This window comes from Phoca vitulina, unplaced genomic scaffold (genome assembly GCF_004348235.1).
Source record: "Phoca vitulina isolate PV1807 unplaced genomic scaffold, GSC_HSeal_1.0 scaffold9, whole genome shotgun sequence".
Lineage (NCBI taxonomy): Eukaryota > Metazoa > Chordata > Mammalia > Carnivora > Phocidae > Phoca > Phoca vitulina.
In genome coordinates, this window is record NW_022589712.1 from 10,681,472 (window position 1) to 10,703,566 (window position 22,095).

Below are 22,095 nucleotides of genomic sequence, written 5' to 3' on the forward strand. Positions count from 1 at the left end.
GGGTTGTGTCTTAAAAAAAAACACATAAATAAATAAAGCTGACACAGACATTGCTGTTTCATGATTCTGTAGCTGTACAATTTTTAAAAGCACAAGCTCTAGAGTTGAGAGAGCCACAAAATCTTGAGCAAGTACTTTTCCTAGAGGTAGTGAAATACAAAAGAATTAACACTGGAGTTGAAGTCCTCTTGAAGAGTCTCTACAAGGAGGAACTTATCATATGAGGCCTTTTTTACTTAGAGGAAGTTATAAATGACAAGACTGGCCAACAAATGAACAGACGTAGTTTTCCTATAATGTTTCGTTCTATAAGAGTAAATGTATGTTAAATTATCTTTTTTGTTGAATTCTGTTATATGGCTTAGGGCTCAAAAAAGTCCAACTCCCTCACAATAACAGGAACATGATACAGCTGATCCTTTCCAATGGATGTGATCAACAGAGCCCTGTTCCCATTCCCCCTAAAGGTTGATGAATGGCCAAGAGCCAAAGATAGTTGTGGATTCAAACCACGACTGATGTCCAGATCCTTACCCCCTACGGGGTGGGTCACTGGCTTGCTTGCTCACCACACCCACTCCTTCTAAAGCATAAGGCATAGCAACCAACACATAGCACAAGACTCTCCCATGGCCAGTCCTGGGGGTCCAAGTGAGGAATCACACCAGCTTTAGCATCCCTCCCACTAAAACTCTGAAGGAGCTAGACAGATTATGGATTTATCCTTTTTATCATCCTGAAGAACACATCTCCAATTTTATAACGTACTCAAGTCAACAGGCACCCCTCCCCCCCCAAAAAAAACAAAACCAAAACAAAACTAAACAAAACACCACTAAGTTTTGCCACAAGATACAAAGTGTAATGGTACTAAGTCATCAGTGGAATGTCTGCTTTGTAAAATTTAGACCACCACCAGACTAACCAATTAATCTTGGGTCCAACTCTTATAACTCAAAGATTAACAATCTTCTCCCATAAAAACATACAACAGAAAAGTGCCAAGTTACAAAACAAAATGTAACCTATCCTTCAAAACAGAGAAAAGCTTATGAAAAATACTCTCTTCACAATTGAACTATCTCTTTATTAGATGACTTTTCATTCTGCTACATATTTTATGCTTACAAAATTATTATTTTCAAGAATTATACTCTAAAATGAAAATGGGCTCGATAAGCTACTCCTTTGGACAGAGTTGCTGGATTTATAATTGTGACAGTTAAGCAAGTTACAGAAAAAACAGCCAATCATTCATTCATTTATGCCAAACTTAGGCTCATGATAATCCTCCCAAATAAAATGAAAAAACTTCTTTAACACTATTAAAAAAAAAAAACAAACAAACCAGACAACCCTTTATTTTGGCATCATTATTCACTATTTTCACAGGAATACTGTATATGTTCCTTTATAGACTATTTCTTTTTACAAAATAATAAACATGATATTCCATCCTTAAGAAATGAAGTTTTCACTTTATATTAATATTCTACAACCTCATTTCCCCCCCTCTACCAGTCAGGAATGCAGCCTTAATCTTTTTCTTTTCTTTTTTTAAGATTTTAAGTAATCTTTACACCCAACGTGGGGCTTGAACTCACAACCCTGAGATCAAGTCACACGCTTCAGCGACTGAGGCAGCCAGGCACCCTGCAGCCTTAAATTTAAGTGATTCATGGTAACTGCATTATCATGGTTTGTTTACTTCTCCTTTTTTAAAACATTTTTTTAGATTTGTATTCCAGTTTGAGTAGTCTCAGTTTATACAAATGTTTTACTGTAGATCACCTAAATTCCTATTTAGAAACACATGGGTTATAAATTCTATGTAAAAACATCATAGGAAATGAGAATGTTCTGTCACAACATGACTCTTTCAGTTAAAAGTGGCCACTGGTATATTTTAAAATAAACAAATTTATTTATAATTCATAGGGACACATGTTGGAAGAAGAATGCCTCTTCCAAGATGTTTTTAAACACTTTTACAGATGAAGAAATCTACAGTCTTAAATTTTAATCATTAAGTTATAGTGTTTGGGTCATACTTTTTATTAGAATGCCACAGTATAAAAACTTCAATCAGAGAGGCTACAAAATGAATTAAATTAAACTTCATATAATTTTGTTGTTTTGATGAGAACCTGGGTTTATAAGTAAATTCAAAAGTAAAACTGGTGATGGTGAATATCGTATACAAGGGATATGATAGGACAGTCAATAAAAATGTTGGAAGAAGTAAAATATATTAATCTATTTACAACTGGAAAGTAATATTCATTTCCTCTGTAATTTGTCCAGGTACCTTCTCACTAAGCTACCACTGTTAGCTAAATATGCTGGGCTTATTAAATGAGCATTTGCAGAAGTTCCCTATTTGGGATGTATAGTTTAAACATGAATAAACACAACTGTCTAAAAGAGCGGTCCTAAAAAAAAAAGATACTTCCAAAGTGTTCCTTTGCACTTGCAAAACACCACCTGACTCGCAACAACATACTGAATGTCATCTAATCAATCGGGATGAAAAAAGGCAGAGAATTCCCAGAAGTGTGTTTCCTATATTAATATAATTATTTATGCATGGTCCCCTTGATCCCTCCTCTTTCCTCTCTGTGTATATGTATTATAGAGACAGAGACAGAGAAAGAGAGTGAGAAATGTATCTGACTTAGGAGAATATCTTAAGTTATTTTACCCGATTCACCACCTTCAGTCTCGTCTCCCACCAAAGATGTGTTATCAGTCACAGCTGGTTATTCCTGGACAACCACTATGGTTCATATGGTTATCTGTCTCAGATATCTGAAAACCCTTTGCAAAATCTAAGGAGTTTATCTAAGGCAGACTTCACTGAAAGCAAAGTAGATTTCCATCTGAGCCTTTCCTTACATCTTCCTTTTCTTTTCTCTCTCTTCTTTTAAGTGATTTTACCACTCACTGATAATACCACAAGCTGGAAAGAGCAAGGAAAAGCAAACTCCAATCATTGTGGCCATTTATTTAGTTACATACACAACTCTGACAATAATGTTGGGAGGGCCAATTAGTATTAGTGTTGGGAGGGCTTCAAATTACAACATATTTAATATAGTTTTCACATATACATGGTCTTCTGTTATGTGGTAAATAAAAATGGAGAATACAAGATCAAAACGAATGCAGAAGAATCCCAGTGGTATTCACACCAACATACTCCATCAGAAGAGGTCTGCAGTACTGGGAGGTCCAACAACGGAGTCACGGGCCAGGAGTCAATGAGATATAGTTTTAGCCAAGAGTCAGGGGCCATAATCACTGTGACTCTACAAAGTCTCTGCTCCAGGTCTCCTCATGCAGAGGAAAGGAAAGTGAACCTCAGGAAGTTTGGTAGACTAGCAACCCTAACAGGCCCTGGCAGCTAAATGAGTTTCACAAGAGGAGGGGCAAACAAAGGGTAAGGACACTGACCGTTCATCAAGCACTTCTGTATAAGGCAAGTACTACACAAGACGTTTTATATAGTGACATCTCATGGAATTCGGAGGGTAAAGGTGACGCATCTAGGCAATAAAACTAAACTGAAGTATGTGTGAATGTGCTTTGTGAACCATAATGTGCATATTTAGTACACTTTTTAAAATCTGATACCCCAAAAAGGGCCAGAGTTTTATCAAAGATGGCTAGAATTTTAATAACTTGTTTTCATCCCTATAAAAGTAGAAAGTGCAAATTAAGTCAGAAAAAAAGTAGGAAAAATAAAATCCCTCACGAAGTCACTCAAGAAAGCCAGCAGAATCGCTCCTCTACCACCAGGTGTTCAGAAGAGTGTGGGGTAGTAGTGTGCTTCCCCCAACGTAAGGAGCACCACCAACACAGGGCAAAACCCCAGGTCAAGGCCTCGCACAGCGGGCGAACATCATCTCAATACAGCCATCACTCCTCTTCCCTTCTCAAATATCTCAAACCTCCACAGAACGGCAAAAACATTTCTGTGCCATTACACATGTTAAAAGTATGAATTTTGCAGATTTTATAGATGGTTCTCTGCAGATAAAACGAGAAGATACATTAATGTATTTTAAATAACAAGCCTTCTGAATACAGGTATGTCTTCTTGTTGATTTCTTACTGCTGAACCTGTTACAGGAAAGAACACTAATAATAAGCTAATCCAAATTTTATTTTTATGTGATTCCTACATCTAACATAAAATCTGAAACATAGGAGGCAATCAATAAATGACTGGTAAATGTTAACTGAATTTTTCTGTGTAAAGTAAAATCTTGTGCATTAATCGAGGATGTCAACATTTAGGCCTGCAAGCTAAGAAAAAGCATAAATGTAGTAACTATGAAAAAGCAAAAACACTTGGGAAAATTTGAACATATTTGTATTTATCCAAGGACACTCATAATTTTAATCAAAACTGGCAGAACAGTATTTAAAAGAAAGAAGGTCTTAGGTTTGACACCTGAAGTTGGAGGACACTCAGGTGTGGTCTGCAGCAGGTGCAGGGAGACAGCTGCTATAATGGAAGGAACATTCACCGTGACTCCACCACCGTTGGCACCTTGAGTCAAGTTTCCTGCCCTTGTGGATTCTTTATTTTCACATCTGGGAATTAGAGCTTCAAAAAATCTGAATCAAATTACAAAAACATACACACATTTTAATAACTTACTAATATTAAACCTTTGTTCTTTATGTAGGACGTGAAATAACAGTGCTTTAAACACTGAAAAAAGAAAAGTGGGGGGGGGGTTGATTTAAAAAACAAAAAACAAACAAACAAACAAAACAAAGAGAAAACTGTTCCGAGTTCACAGGTAATCTCCCTAAGGCCCTATTTCCTCTGCTGGGATTTAAATGTATCATAGAAACTCAAGGTATTCAAAGGGATAACCATTTCTACAAAATAAAAGAGAACATCTTTCAAACTAGCATGTGAAAACTAGGTTCCTCCTGCCCCCTCCCGCAGTCACATACCCTCAAAAGAGAAAAACAAACAAACAAGCAAAAACATTACATTTGTATACTAGGCTCATCAAAGCACATACTCAAAGTAAGTGTCAGAAGAGGAGAAATCATAATGAGATAAATGAAACGAAGGAATGTTCCTCCAAAATGAATTGCAACAACAAGAACAAAGTCTAAATCATTCCAAACCAAGCCAGACAAAGCAGTATGAAGTAACCTGTCCCTACCCAAGGAAAGGAACAGATTAGGATAGAAACTTACTGGACTAGCCTAAAAGCAAAGACAATGGGACCAGCCATGAATCCTAAGTGAACTACATCTAGTTTCATTTATTTTTGAGACTGTACTCCTGTCTTACTCCATGTTCGAGTTAGAAACACTCTGGTACAATCTGCCGAGCTGTTTATGCAAACTCTGCTCCAATATTCTTCAAATCATCTCCAAGAATTTACATGAAATATAAAGTTATAGCCACTGCTTTCATTCTTTCAACATCAGTCCTATTTATGGCAATGTTTTATCTCTTATATAAAGAACTATACAAGAAATAAGGCATTGGTAGCAAAGATGAAATGTTTTCTTTTAGGAGTTGTAGAATTCAAGCAAATTTATTCAGGACTTGCTTTTTAATCTCATGACATCTCTGGGTATTCTCTTCTCCCTAAACCAATACCCACCACCACTTCCCTGTGTTTGTCATCAATACCAACACACATCTCCTGGCCACTGAGCTTAAAAACCTTAAAAGCGTCTATCATTCATCCCTCCCTTTATTTCAACGGTTTTCTCCCTCTGCATTCTCACTGCCAACACTTTTTAATAATCTGACTCAACCTCATTAGTGAGATAATACACTAGCCTCTAAAGTTGTCTCTCTGCCTCCAGTGGTAATAAAGGCATTTTGAAAATAAAGGCTTTGCATAAATAAAAGGCAGGAACAATTCACTTGTCTTGGTAACCTGAAAGTACCAGACTTTCAAAAATAGAAGAAATGGGGTAGGATCTGGCTTTGAGCAGACAAAATAAACGTCAGGAACTCATGACTTTAAAGTTCATGTAACTCACACCTATGATATTCATGAAGACCCTTACTCTGGGCACAGCTATTCTCCTTTTGCTAGCAGTTTCCAGTGTTAGTTAACTGAAATTTTTACTTACATAAAACAAGACTTTAAAAAATGGTGTCTAATAAATTATTACACCTAATTATTATAATTTTGAAGCCAAATTTCCTCCAGATACAGATAATTATAAAAAACCAACTACGACCTTTTGGGGTCATTAGAAGGTGTTAACTGGATCACTGCACTTCTCAACTACCCGTACCCATGAGAGAAATAAAGACTGATGAAGATCCCTACTTACATGAGAAATTTTGGGAAAAAAACAAAAAAGGATCAGCATCGGGGTCTAAGTCTCGGATGGGGCGGATACCGCTGTGCTCACTCCTTCTGGCCTACTTCCAGAGAAGACGTTTACCTGTGGATCAGGCACAGCTTCCGCGCCGCTGTCTCGTGGACACCATTCTGTGCTTTGACAGGGACAGAAGTAAAATAACAAGTAACAGTAAGACTTGTAACATTACCACGCTACCCAGATCAAACCAGTGAGCCCCAAAGGCAGGTAGGAAGGTGGCAAGGAAGTAAGGAGGGACGGAGGGAGGGAAGAAGGAAGGAGGGAAAGAAAACACAAAATGTAGAAATGCAGGGGACATTTTTCATTTTCATGAAACTGACTTGGGTTCATCAAGAACAAATGGTGGTTTCCATGTCCTTCAGTTGTTAATATTTCCACTGGTGGTAAATCTCATTTTTTTAAATCTCAGTTTAAAAAGCACTCAGTTACTTTCTAGTACATAAATGTAAGCCTGGAGTGTCAGAAGTGAGTGGAGGCCTCAGAGAGAGACCATGAGGGTCTTCCTTCCACCAGCATGAAATTAAAACAAGTGCTGATTATTGTGGTTCAGAGAACCGTCTCCACCGGGTTCCCATTGATCTAGTAGGAAAAGGCATGAGACTTTGCATTACTAAGGAAAGATGACATTGTCCTTCAGCTTCCTTATTTGTTTCTTATTCCTACCTCCCACTTTACCAGGTGGTCATAAAGACACCTGGTATATGTACTTCTCAACTTTCTACATGAACTTTTCTCCTTCTCCCGAAACTCCCCTATACTCAAAGACATCAGACTGCCAAACATCCCACAGTGGGGAGAGGAAGACCACTGCAGTCTCTGAGATGTTGTAGATTGAGTCCACAAGAAGGCCCTTGGCTCTCCCATGACCTGCATAATAAAGCTATCAACTCAATCAGGCAACCCCAAATCCTTGAATACATTCAAAAGTAAATGGCACCCCAAAATGGGAGGGAGACCATTACTGGAGCCATTCATGAGCCAGAACCTTAGCTGAGATTTAAGCCTGTTTGCCATTCAGTGTCATCATTAGCACAGGTGTCCAGGTCAAAAAATATTACTTTCTCAGAATAAAGTCATCATTCCTCCCATACAAGTCATCCTAAGCTGCTCATTTTCTTTTTGTGAGGAGAAAAAAAAAGGGGGAGAAGTGAGATAAACTACTTCCAGCTAATCATTTTTATAATGATCTGATAATAGATATTCAACCATAATATTATTTACTATCATTCTGGTCTAATAATTAGGTACTATTTAAATGAAGAGAACTCTAGAAAATGAGCTATCAATAAGTGAATGCTAAAGATTATGTATTTAATTTTAGAATGTTCTCACATGCACTGAACATGGACAAAACGCACAAATGTATGCACACAGATTCCACTATACATGACTACTACTCCGAACACTTTAAAAATTCAAATGATAGCCTGATAATGAAATAAAGTGAAAAGACGCATACACCACAATTTAACATTGGATAAAATTTAGGTCCTGTGGAAAGAGACAACAATAGTACCTGACAGCTTTTTTTTTTTCCTTAAATAGAATGCATTATGAAGAAAAGTGGTTGAGAAAGCTTAGTCACTTTTTTGTAGCTTAAAGCTTTTTTTCCTCTCTTTTATTCCAGGCTTAAACAAAGTTCAGTGGGGCATTAAACTGCCTGTTTTAAATTACAGTCTGTATTTTAAAATAGAATGCATGCACGGCATGTTCCTGAAGCTAGGGGGTGGGAGTGTTATTCACGGAAAATTGAAGGCTTGTTGAGTCAATAATCTTCTTTCACACAGTAACAATTTTCAGCTAAAATTTCTTGACCCAAACAAAGGAAAACAAGACCATTCAGTTATTTTACAACAATTTAGGAAGGCAAAAGAAAAAGATGAGAAAGAGAGACACTTCTAAAATCCTACACTGTGAGGGAAGAATAAAAAATTTTGCTCTCTACATATATTTCCTCTCCTAAGCTGACAGTTAATATTAAAAATAGTTACTTCCAGTCCAAAAGAAAAATAAAAGCAATTAACCAGTCCACACATGTTACTATGAGCTCCTGCCGGTTATATATCTCTTATTACATAACACAGAGGTCTGCCTTCAGTTACCTACAAAGTGGAAATTTGTAAAGTAAAATCTATTTCCCACCTACCTTGGGTAATACAAAGTAAAACACACTCAACCCCTTACAAGGGCCAGGCCTGCATATTCTGGGGAAGCCCACTGACCTCTCCAGATACCAGTGAATAGGAAGGAGGGGCTCCTTGAAGAAAGGAGGAAGGAGGCTTTCTAGCTCAACATGCCAAGAACTGCCTTTTGTAGAAATAGCAGGTTCGAATGAGAAAAGGTACCTCTGAACAGCAGTCATTTGTTCGTCCTAGCATAAAAATTTACAGTTAAAACCTGAAGGAGCCACAATGCTTGACAAACTCTCCTACCCGAGCCCCCACGTGAGAATTTCTCACACACTGCTTTGTGCGCTTTATTCTAAAGCCAAATGCTACTTTCTCCCCTTTGTGCGCAGAGACCGCCCCTCTGTCCGGGAGGCCCGTGTGCCCACGTGTGGTTCTGTGGCTATCTGCAGACAGACCTGGGAGTGGCATGCGCCCAGCCTGTAGGGCCACAGAGAAGGCTCCAGCCTGTAGGGCCACAGAGAAGGCTCCAGCCTGTAGGGCCACAGAGAAGGCTCCAGCCTGTAGGGCCACAGAGAAGGCTCCACAGCCTCACGCAGCTCATCTGAAGAGCTGCAAGCTGCTTCAAAACCTTCCCATCCCCAATTTGTTATGGCACAATCTGTAGGCTGACTTTTCTATCAGCCAGGAATATCTGCATTTTTCATCCCTTACTTAATGAGCCTCATTTATCAACTATAGATCATAGTTATCCTTCTATTATCAAAACCAATATCCTGCAAATCAGTTATATTTCAGCCTCTCTTCATCTCCAATTTTGTCTAGTGTCTATTTTTTATAGTACTCCTTCATTAATTTTTTTAAGAATTGACAGTCCCATAAAATGGGTTGAAATTCATTTCCCCCATATTTTAAATGGAAATCTTCAGAATATGATGTGAAAAAGTTTGCAGTGGGTATGCTTAGTTAAAATGTTTTTAAAAGTTAAATGAATTTTTAAAAATAACATACTGCCACTAAGCAAATATCTCAGCCATAATAAATTTAGAATTATCCATTTATTTCAACAGGACTGAAGATCTCAATTTAGAAACACTTTGCACACAAACATTTCAGTTATTTAAAAGCAAACTCTGGTTCTTTTTGAATATTAATTTATTCAAACTTTCCATATATTTAGCCTGCTTTACCTGGACGAAATCCAAACTGGTGAGGTTTTATTGAGTATTCATTTACAGAACAAACATTTACGTGGAAGATTATTTTAAAAGAACGAGAAACCTACTTTCCCACTTCCTACTACTTCTTACCTTGTTCAAGTTCAAGAATTATCCTCTATTTTCAAAATGACTACCAGTATCACAAAAATGCTCTAGGGGATAAAATTATAGAACATCACATCTTAAAGAAATAATCCATGTTAGAAAAAAACATTTGTCAAAGTCACTATCACTTTTCCTAAATTAGGACTTTCAAGTAAGGTCTTCACATGTTTCTCTCAACCTTAATCCAAAAAGAATTGATGTCTCTACATGGAGCAGGCCAGTTACTAAAATTACATTTGGGAATATGATAAATCCTAGGTAAAAAACCCAACTATTATGTGTTCCATTTAAAACATTACCAAGATATCAAACTATCTCTGCACCTTTAGTTTTGAAACTATGCCACTGATTAACTGGATCTGCAGATGCTCGACCTGACAAGGCACCATCCTTCAGAGACCCTCCTGCCCCCTCTCTACAACTTGTGTAACTCCCAAACTCAACGTACTCTACCAACATTTAGAGAACACTCATAAACCGCTTATGTGGTCAGCTGCACACAGGAATTCTCAATGCTTAAACACTGCGAACAAGTGACAACAGATTAGATTTCTCTTTCATTAACTTATAATTTTTTAAATGTTCAGAATGATTTGAGAAGGGTCAAGCAACAGAAGACGGCTACATTCTTAACCTTTTACTGAAAACCATTTAAATCAAGTTCAAGATACAAATAAAAAAAGTTTTGGAAGAGTTCATTCAGCAGCCATACATCTAATTCTTACCTGGTACATTTCAACTTCTGCGAAAACCTGCCACCTAACAGGTTAAGATCATTTTAACAATTTGTATTTTAGGTAGGGCTGAAAACTTAATAAAAAGCAAAACCCAGGGCGCCTGGGTGGCTCAGTCGTTAAGCGTCTGCCTTCGGCTCAGGTCATGATCCCAGGGTCCTGGGATCGAGTCCCACATCGGGCTCCCTGCTCGGCGGGAAGCCTGCTTCTCCCTCTCCCACTCCCCCCTGCTTGTGTTCCCTCTCTCGCTATCTCTCTCTCTGTCAAATAAATAAATAAAATCTTTAAAAAAAAAAAAAAGCAAAACCCAGTTAAAAAACGCTTCACCTAGCTTTTTCCAATAGTTTCCAATTGTTCATAGAAACTATATCAAATCCACACACTTAAAATGTCCCTATTAACATATCATCAATATTCATATATGCTTCCAAAGTGCATGACCTTTTATCACTATCCAACGTAAGTGTCATTAAAGATTTAAAAAACAAACACACACAGAGTATTCTCTTTCAGGAAAGGCAAATCATTGTAGGCTCTGTTGCTAATACCTAACCCCCCAAAAATATCCTTGGTAATAACAGTTTTCCAACCATCCTCTTTCAGGCTTCCAATATCCTGTTTAACACCCTCTATTTCAAAGAAATACCAGCATTTACTACCTCCTTCCTTTCGCAAAGGGCCAAAAAACATATATTTTATCTAAACCTCAATATTCCCTTCTAATTGCAAACTCAACAGAAGTACCATAAGCACTATTCCACAGGACATTTAGGGTTTTTTACTAAACTCTGAAAGATAAAATCCCTTTTTATGTCGATCTCTTTAGATATTTCCTACTTAAAGAAGAAACGGTCAGAAGGAGGATTTTAATGACCTGATGGGCTTCTCAAAGGCTATTAGAATGTGACTGATCCTTTCTGTATCTTAGGTAAACAGCATAATGGACCTACTACCTGAAACACAAACTGGTGGCAGGCCTCTTGGAAGAATGAAACAGATTCGTGATTGCTATAACCTGAGGAAAACTAACGGCTCTTCAAATCCCTGGAGGAGAAAGCACTATGTGCTTAGATCAAGGAAGAAAATCAAACCTTTTGTTTGTTTACGTCCTTGTATACATGTTCATAAAGTATTTTATTAACAACATATCCAAGCCATATTTACTGAAATGATTATTGTTCCTGTCAATTTATTTATTTTTACAATTCAAAGAATGTTTTCATGCTACTAAGAATGTTTTTCCCATTACTTTTAGCTTAATTATCCAAAAGTGCCCACTTCTTCTATGGAAGCTTAAGGCTACCAGGTAAAATTCAAATGTCATCTTATAATAAAAGAAAATGGTTTTGACAAAAACCCCACCCAGCTAATACAGATGGCGCACTCACATAATCCTTTAGTATCGGCAGCATCGGAGAACATAGGCTGTCTACTGCTATCAAGTCAATACCTTGGGAAAAAATCCCTTCAGCAATGAAAAGAAAATTCTGATACTAGAGGAAGAATGTGTTTAAAAGTTTTTACATAAAATCTACTAGGAAAATACTTGCTGAATAAGACATAATAAATATTCTGAAAAGATCCTCATCTATTAATAGGGGAGTCAAGACAGCTATAAAAATAAATGTAATAAAAAGATCAACAGTGACGGCACAAGCAATGAAAATATATCAAAAGACCCAACAAAAAAAAGTATATTAAATAATATTTGGGGAGTTATCTTAAAATAGAAATTGAGATATACTCAATGTTTTTAAGATAAAGAGTTAATAAGTTATAGCCTTTTTTTTTTTTTTTTGGCCCTCCACAGTGTATTTTGCTTATTAAATGCTGGCTTCATTTCATATCAATAATAGAGGTAGAAAAAAATGCAGAATGTGCTTGAATTTTAAGTGATACTATTCCCAGGAGAGAGAATTCTTCAAGCTACTTTTAATATCTGCTATATGCTAAGATTTGCTAAAAATGGTAATATCAAGAGTATGTAAGCTAATGTATCTCAATGGGGGAAAAGCTGTATGATTAAGAGGTACAGCAATAAGTGGACATTATTAAGAAAGATCTGTTCTAAGCTTAGATTGGAGTGAATTAAGTGATAAGTAAATATCACTGGTCATGGCCCCAAGACAACAAAAGGACAAATATTAATTTATCAGTTATTTGCTTTACTGTGGATGATCTGAAGATCTAAGTCAGCTGGAACGTAACTGCTTTAGCTACTGAAGATCACCAAGAATTTAATGACATGCAAATACAGAGAGACACCAGTTCAAACAACGGTGAGTGGACAACTTACTGAGAATTCAAATTACAGATCTAGCATAAAGACATTGGAAATATCTTGATTTCTTGTAATAGAAATTTAACCATGTAACAAACATGCTAAAGAAAATATCACATGTGTAGAAAATATTACAAAATCTATCTCAATATAATCAAAAAGATTAAGAAATAACTAGAGAAGCTTCCTTCTTCATAGTCACATACACAATAAAGACTTAATAATCATACATTAGGATCACTATACCACATTTTTTCAAAGGTAAAGGTAACACCCACAATTTCCTTAGTTCCAAATTACAAACTAGAGGTTACAAATATGATGGATTGTCTTTAGCTTTAAGTAAAAAGACAAAATTTATATCATTGACACTTGAATAAAAAACGCAGCATAAATCTACAAACTACCCAATAGGAAATTCAGATATAATACAGTTCCACGATACCTAGAGTATCAAATTAACCAAGTTGGAGAACTAAAATATTTAATAGGAGTAACACTAAAAACATATTGATATTAGAGCCAAGTAGAATACCAACAAATTTCCCCCCCAAATTGCGATTACCTTAATTGTATATAACAACATACTGATGCAGCATCCACACAGCTAAAAATGTATCGGTAAACCCTGTACAGACACGTTTTACACAAATGAAGCCTGTTGAAGAAAAGTGTCTTGCTAAAATTCCCATTTAAATAAAGCCAATTTTCACCTTCACAGATTAGCAGCAGGGGCAGGGGGTGCATTAGGTACACTAGCTGATCTGCGGTTTGTTCTTTATCCAGTAACTGATACGTCCATATACTCACCCCAAAACCTGGAAATTTGGCTCTCTAAAAAAATACTGACATGTTACTGAGTCAATCGGCATCTTATTTACCTGCGAGAGTTACAAAAACAGAAAGAAAAATACCAACTGGGGCGTTTCTTTTTTTTTATTAGCTCTTAAGAAAATTTATTTGTTGCACAACCTTAGATCCTCTTGGGAATTAGGCACGGTAAGGGTTAAGGAAGAAAGCAAGCCATTATATGTATACTAACTGAACAATTCAGAAAAACTTGAACTACTGATGAATATATCGGTTCGCTTCCTAAAATGCTTTTAGCCCGCTTTTCAATAATCAACTTAAGAAGCACCATCCCAGAGCAGAACTCTTCAGCTTTCTGGGATGACCACATTTCACTCCTTCCCTAACAACTATGCTGTAGAGCTAGCTGAATCTCAAGCACCTATTTCAGTGCAGAGCCATGAAAAGAAGCATACCCTGGTGAAGTTCAAGGGCATATGAGGAAAGCACCACACCACAAATTTTTCTTATAGCTACATAAAAAAATCTATCAATTTATAACAAATGTTTCAACATGTGTAGCAGCACACTTCATCAGCCAAAGGCACACCTACAAAGTTGGGTTTCTCTAAAAACAACAAAAATCTGGTGGGGAAAAGAAGTGGAATTCATTGTCCATCTGCTTCCCGCCAGTCCATTTAAATTTCCTAAAACCACATGCCAATTTCCAAGTATGCAGCAAATGTTACATTTATCAACAGTGCTCACCTGCACGCGCGCACACACCAACTACGTGCTTACCAAGCTGTGAATCATCCGCTAAAGAAAAAAGCGTACAGCACAAAACGCAGACTCTATCACCTCTTTCATTCCTTCAAAAACCAAATAACTAGACAATAAATACTCCAAGGTGACTACAAAATGACCACAATAAATTTCACCCACCACAGAAATAAAAGCTAAAAAATTAGGATGTCAAAAACATGTGCATCAGCTTCGAAGATACTATACACCCCGTAACCATGACTTACCTTCTTCTCTAAGGCTACACGTAACTTAAAAATGGGTACGCTATGCATGCCAAACGTCATGTAGAACATTCATTACGCAGGCTGGTTCTCAAATGTTTAGCAGTAATATAATAAATCTTAATGTAAAATATTTGAAACTCAAATTAAAATCATGACTAGCCCGAACTCCCATCTTAAATGAAACTTAATAAAGATTAAGGAATAATAACAATTTTTCAAATCACAATATTTTAACAAGAACATAAATATAAAAATTTATTTGCACAGATGTATTCTTTTAGTTTATAAGGAAAAACCTCATTTAAATTAGGCTGCTCATTAAAAAAACAGATGAACTATTTATGGGCCTCAACATGATTCCCTAGAATGTAGCCACTACTCTAATCAATATATACCCCAATCACCACACAGTATTTGCTGGTGGAAATACTTATAAGCTGCTTTTGTCAAATTTAAAGGAAAATACTTTCTTTTAGGTAGAAATGGATTGGGTGATTTCTCATTACATAAAGTCCCAGAAGATATTCAAACTACCACCGGATGCTTTATCTCATTCATCACTGATATCCTTTGCCAAGTGGGAATTTCTTTACGTTTAACTCTTATATCGGACACCATTGTTCTGTATCATTACGAGAAAGCAACAGGGTAAGCAAAGAACAACTGTACAACAGAAACACCTTTCTGCCACAAAACCCATCCGCTGAATAAACCTTCCAACTGGACTAAGAGATACCTACAAATGAAAGAGACTTATCCAAGACCACACAGCTCTTGAGAAGACAGCCCTAAAAAAATTAATAAATCACAAATATATCTGAAATCTAGAAACTTCTCCCCCAAGTCTTAATATAAAGTAGAACAAACAAAAACAAGAGCTCTTTTAAAAAAATTTTAACTCATTACATTTCCAAATCAGCACATTAATGTCTTACTGGTAAACTTGATGGTCTTTCTTGTTGTATTAAGTTCAAGTCTTCATGGTTAGGTTTTCCAGGAGCCAAAGGAGGTTGAGACCTAGTTCCATAGCCTTCCTGAGACATGTCCTAAACAAACACAAATATAAAGCACTTCATAAATATCTCAATGAGTTGTAACCACAACAAAGCAAGGCTTATCACAAACTATCAACTGATATTACATATAAGCAGACATATAAATATGTTATAGCTATCATTTAACACTTTATCGAAAGTAGAAACAAAAGACAAAGCAGTGAATCATCAAGAGCAAAAACATGTATCTTTTTATTTTAAATATATATATATGTATACACACACACACACCTAAATTTATTATGAGACCATACAAACTAAACACCATATTTGAGTTTTGCAGGAAGGTTAACAGTCAGTGAAAGATGGGGAAGGAGGTCAGCTATGATCAAACTCTCTTTTAAACCAGAGCAAACCAAAAGCTCATGTTATTGCTTAATTCTGATTTTGGTTGAGCTGCCTTTAATATTACCTTGAAAATGTTAAAATAATTAATGAAAACTTTATTAACAACTGGCTTTTAGTATGTCCTCTTGATAACCCACAAAACAACATAGTTATTAAGCTCAGAGTATCCTGGGGTTTCTACAAAACCAATAAACCTTCATGTATAGAATTCCATATGTTCACGTGGCATAGTTTCCAGAGAACCACAATAAAGAATAAAACAGCAGTAGGGAAACAAAACACACCCAAAAAACCTGCTGAGGTATGAGAAACTTATCATTAACATGGCCTTTCTGGCATCCTGTTGAACACTTTTCCAGGAGGTATTCTGCATGGTTTCAGTATTATGCTGAAATACTATTATATAAACCAAATACCACACCACACCAAACTTACTATATACCCAATCTCTAGCTGTTTAACTATGTACACTCAGCTACTAAACATTCTACCACCATTTACACCCAAAGTCAAACAGCAGGACAGAATATAAAATACTTATTATAGCACGTCTTAATTGGCGCTGAAAGTTGAAGAACCAGTTTCTGAGTGGAGAGAAAAAAAGAATAGAAAATATCACTTAAAAACAAAATTCTCTCCGTTGCCCTTGTCAGTGTTTAAAGTATTAAAGAAACACTACATACAGGTTCTACTTCTCCTGTTAAATTCTCAAAATATTACTTTAAAAATTAATGTTTATTAGTTGAAGCCCTATAAAAAGCTTCTACTGCCCCACCCCTTTCTCACACAGTATACACTTAAAATTACATGGCTTCTTAAGCCAAGAAACTTTGGACCAATAGCTAGTACTACAAAATACACAAACTGCACAAACTAGATTTAACTAGCCAAGTGCTGGTTTTAAACAGGCTCTGTATTAAAGAGCATGCCAACAACACAGCATTTCCCAAGCAACCCTTCTACCCTTTAAATAAAGCTACACACACACACACACACACACACACACACACACACACACACAGAGTTCATCAAAATATCTAACCTCTAAAAGGAATGCATAATGCCTAGTCAGTACTATGCTTTTTTAAGAGAGTTAAAGCCCAGTTGTCCAGGTTTTAATCTGGTAACAGTTAGGTGAGGCCTCAGTGAGCACATGCAATCCAGGACACCCAAAAGGGTAGCGCTTCAATCTGGCTGCCAGCAGAGGATAACAATTAGGCTGTGGGGGACAAAAGCCGAGGCTGAAAGATTATTATCACTCTCACTGCCCCCCTGCCCTGAGCACCATAGCTTCCGGATCCCAGACCTCCACTTGTCACACAGACTTCCTGCTGGGTGCCCTGCAGGTTCCTTTAGATTAACAGTGAGGATTTCAAATCAAGTAGGGCACAAGGCCTCCATTCAGGGCCTTCACCCTGGTACAAAAAAAAAAAAAAAAAAAAACCCACAAAGGTGCTGGACAGTCTCACAATGGGCAAACAAATGAGCAGACCCCTGCTAGTTCCTCAAATACACGCGTGGCGCACACAGAGTTTATGGGCAGTGCTCAGACACTTTTTTTTTTTAGTAAACGTCGGTTAAGAAACAGGAACAGACTCACATGCCCTCTGCTTATTAGCCTTTTAAATGTTTTTTATTTTCTCTTTGTAGCTAAATGAACTGATTTTTAAAAGAGCTGAAAGAGACCATTACAACTATAATGAATACACATTTCAATTTAGATACTGTCCCCTCTAAAATAAGCAACACTGAACTAATAGACTATGAAAGCTATCAGAAAATTTTACTATGGCTTTACATTTCACGTTTTAAGGCTTTAAAAGTTCAAAATAATTAGATTCTACCAAAGTCTCCAACACTATTCCTAACCACAAGAGGTTTTCAATTATTAAATTCAGTTGGAAATAAAACTGAAACAAAATTTAGTGAGAATTGCTGAAACGAGAACTTCTTCTAGCCTCAATTTATGTTGAAACATAAGGATTAATTTAACTGAGAAAACATCCAGAACAGGTACCAAGTTTTAACCTAACACAATCATCATCCATATATAATTCACACGGGGGCTATAAAGTCTACATCTGGAAGCTTTAATAGAGATAGAAAGCTTATATTCTATAACAAACCGGAGCTTTTCCCCCCCTTCAGATCTATATTTATTTTCTAGTATGTACTTATTTTCACCTCAAGAAGAGTAGTAGTAATGAGTAATTTAATAGACAGTAAGAATGCAATGTCAGTCTCAGAAAATAAAGAGTATGTTCAGCATCACATCTTATAGACAAATGACAAGACACAGCCTTACATTCTTAACACATCGTTGCCATCTTTGGCTATTTACAAGTTGCGACTAGTGCACACTGGTGGGTACACCCGTTTACACGCACACGATCACTGCACTCCGCCGCTGCACATACACAAAGCCATGGCTATTTAAGAGAGACTCTCAGTGTGATAATTCTGCAATACAAAAGAACCACAAGTGGGGAATGTGGTTTACCCCTTCTCAGTTCTTTATCAATATTAGTTTTCTTCATCTCACCCACAGACTTTGAACCATTGATGGAGTCTGGTTTTAACCTTCTTTATGTTATGAGTCAAAGGTAAAGGGAGACTGACTCAGAAAACAACAAAGGTGTGAAAAGAGCTTGGGGTAGGGGCATGTACACATCTGCTTCAGAAGTTTTCACCTAGGTGTTTCTTTTAACAGACATGGTATTCGTCTACTGAACGCCCAGTACAGAACCCTCCTTTTGCTGGGCGCTTCACATCCCACAGCGCGGAGCCTGAGCCAGAAACACTTGTGTCCCACTCATATCGTAAGGTAGGGTCAGACCAAAACTGTCACGCGGGTCTACTGTCAAGGCCTAGAGCCCAAGTGCTTCTGTTTTCTTTTATGATGAAGTGAATTAAGTACTAATGGCAACACCAGACTCTAAAGAAAATGTAGAATAAAATGTCAAGGACACTCTTTAAGAAAAAATAATAAGGGAAGATATTCCCATGGTATGAGTTCGAAAGATACAAAGCGATAAACACTGAAGAGAGCGGCCACCTCCTTCCCAGGATGCCCTCCAGAAGGACTGCTGTGCACAAGCTGTTATTTCTCTTTCCACAACTGCGCAGGGCGTTGCCAAGTACAAACGTGAATTCAAATCCTTTTTCCTTTAAACACAGTGGGGCATATTTCCTGTACACAGAGTATTTTTTTGGTCCCTTAACAATGTATTGTGGAGCTCAGTCCATACCTGCACCTAAGAATCTATTCTTTTCTTAACGCTACATAGTACTGCATTATTGTCAGTACTCTGACTTATTTAACCAGTCCCCTCCTGATGGACATTTAGGTTGTTCCCAGTCTTTCCCTACCTCATGCAGCACCATAATAAAATCCGTGTGCATTCACCTTCATGTGATATTTCTCTGGAGCATAAATCTCCACAAGGAGAATTTCTGCCAAAGGGTTGATACGTGTAAAATTTTGACGGAGTCTAGCAAAGTGCCCTTAACAAAAGGAGCATCAGTCTATACTCAAGTCCATCCTTTTGGAATAGAATGAAGCTTCACTAAAAGTTTACCTTAGCATCTCAATATGCCTAACTGCATTATAAAAAGCAGGAAATCCAGAGTAGGGAGGGTGGGAGGAGGGTTGGTAGTCAGTAACAAAAAGGAAAACAACACACAGACTACAAACCAAAGGAAGACAGGGAGCAGATGCGGTGAAGAGCACCTCAGTCCAAGACTCACAAACGGTACTGAGGGGCCGGGGAGGGTGAAGTCCAGAAGCCAGTAAAACACCATTTAGAACACACGGTGATTTTCAGGTTACTTAAGAAAAGTTTTTCCAATAATCACATGAAGTACAGATGTGCTACAAAGAATACACTTACTACTCTTGTAATGAATGATGAGGACCTGAATGGCCTCATAACATCCTTCAATATCTAGGTCAGAATAAACATCTTGCTCCTTTTTTCTCCCTGCTTTGGAAACTCCCATCATCAGTTCCAACGACTGACGGGGAAAAGAAGTGGTCCTGGTACATAAGACACTGTAGTGGGACGGGAGAAGGATGGCGTCACCGCCACAGAGAAAACGCCCCATGGCCACGTGGGGTTGCCAGTCATGTAAAATCATTACTCTGATCAAGAAACTTAGCATGCTACTGACCTCCCCAGCTTTAGTTTGTAGATAAATAAATGTAAACTATCCTTTCCAAAAGGAAAGCAATACAAATCTATAAAATATTCAGAATGGCACAATCACTTCCTTGCCTTCTCAGGAACGCCCTAACGTAAATGTTATTAACGAAGACAGCTGACATTTGCAGGCAGGGCTCTGTGACGCACCCCATGCACGGTCCACCTTTACCATAGTCCCGTGACGTAGTCCCTGGCATCATCTTGCTAAATTTTACCACGAGGAAGCAAAAGCTTAAATGATGTGCACGGCTAATGTCTAAGCACTGCTAGTATCTCAGTGTGGTGGGCAAATCTTCAATTCTATCCTAACTACTCTGGAGACCACTGGAAGCCTCAAACACTATTACATAACAAGGATATAATGTAATTATAACTTTTAAAAGGTATTACCCTATTCTTCCATATATTCTCCTAAATTCCCCTTTCAGAAATTATGAATCTTGCATATTTTATACATGGGGTATTTCCAAAATATTCAATTATAGTGTTGTGAATCAATAAGAAATACTAACATTGAAAACTCCCACAAATTTGAATATAAAACTACTCTCTCTACCACTTGTTATCATTGAATAGTTTTATTTAAAGTCCACAGGCTGACAAAAAGCAATATAAAGAGACCCAGCCTTCCCAAGGCTCCTCTGCTGGTTCCACTCTTTCTGCCCGTCCCCCGAAAACTGGTGTCCCTCAGAGCTTTTCCCCAAAGATTCCATGCACTCTGATCTGTGGATAGTGACAATTCCCAAATCTCGATTTCAAGTCCCACATATTTGAACTGCACTATAAACATCTCAACTTGAGGGTAAAGTCCCTTACACACATCATGCCAGGGAAGGACTCTCCTCTTCCTCCTCCAATCTGCTCTTCCTCCTTCGGCTTGCCACCTGCTTGAAGGCCTCCCCCTCCCCAGGGGACTTCTCAGACCTTTTTCTCTTTCACCATTCATACACTTCTGACACATCACCAAATCCCAAGTCACCGCAAGTCCACCCTCTTTTGTCTTTCCCCCAACTGCCAGGCCTCTACTTGGGCCGCTTCTCACAACAGCCTCTTGCCCACCATGTCGACAGAGCGGACTTGCTAAAACACAAATGGTCACAGTGTCCTCCTGCTTGGAAAGGGCTTCCTACTGGGGCGCCTGGGCGGCTCGGTCAGTTGAGCAGCCGACTCTTGGTTTGGTCCTGATCTTGGGGTCGTGGGATCCAGCCCCGTGTTGGGCTCTGTGCTCAGCAGGGAGTCTGCTTAAGATTCTCTCCCTTTACCCCACCCTTTGCCCCCACTCCCACTGGTGTTCTCGCTCTCTGAAATAAATAAATCTTAAAAAAAAAAAAAAAAGGCCTCCTCCTCAGTGCCTACAGAATGAAATCCACAGTCCGGTTTGGCGCCAAAGAGTTGGGCAAACATCCTCCAGCTGCCACCCCAGCTGCACCTGGGTCTTCCCCGGGGCCCACTGCAAGTCCGCACGCCTCCCACTGACTGCTCCCGAGCTCCAGCGGTGCCCCGCGTCTGCAGGCGCAGCTCTCTCGGTCTGTCTTAGTCCCGAGTGGATGCCTTTCCTTCTGTGTCTGCAAAGCATCTGGCTGTCCTCAAGATCCTGCTAAACATTAACTCCACATGCCCCCAAACAACTACCCCACACCAACTTCAGATGTACTCCTCTTAAAGAACTTACAACGCTGGGGACGCCAGGGTGGCACAGTCGGTTAAGCATCCAATTCTTGATTTCGGCTCAGGTCATGATCTCAGGGTTGTGAGACCGCGTTGCAGGTCAGGCTCCGTTGAGTGTGGAGCCTGCTTAAGATTCTCTCTCTTCCTCTCCCTCTGCC

At 38.1% G+C, this 22,095-nt stretch overlaps 1 protein-coding gene across 6 annotated transcripts in view; it reads right to left on the reverse strand.

Moving 5' to 3' along the window:
* Positions 1–22,095, reverse strand: part of ARID1B (AT-rich interaction domain 1B) — a 440,882-nt gene that overhangs the window by 266,301 nt on the left and 152,486 nt on the right. For all 6 annotated transcript variants that reach the window (XM_032407588.1, XM_032407585.1, XM_032407584.1 and 3 more), the window contains exon 4: positions 15,600–15,710. In XM_032407588.1, coding sequence (XP_032263479.1) covers positions 15,600–15,710 — 111 coding nt within the window. The remainder of the gene's footprint in view (positions 1–15,599; positions 15,711–22,095) is intronic.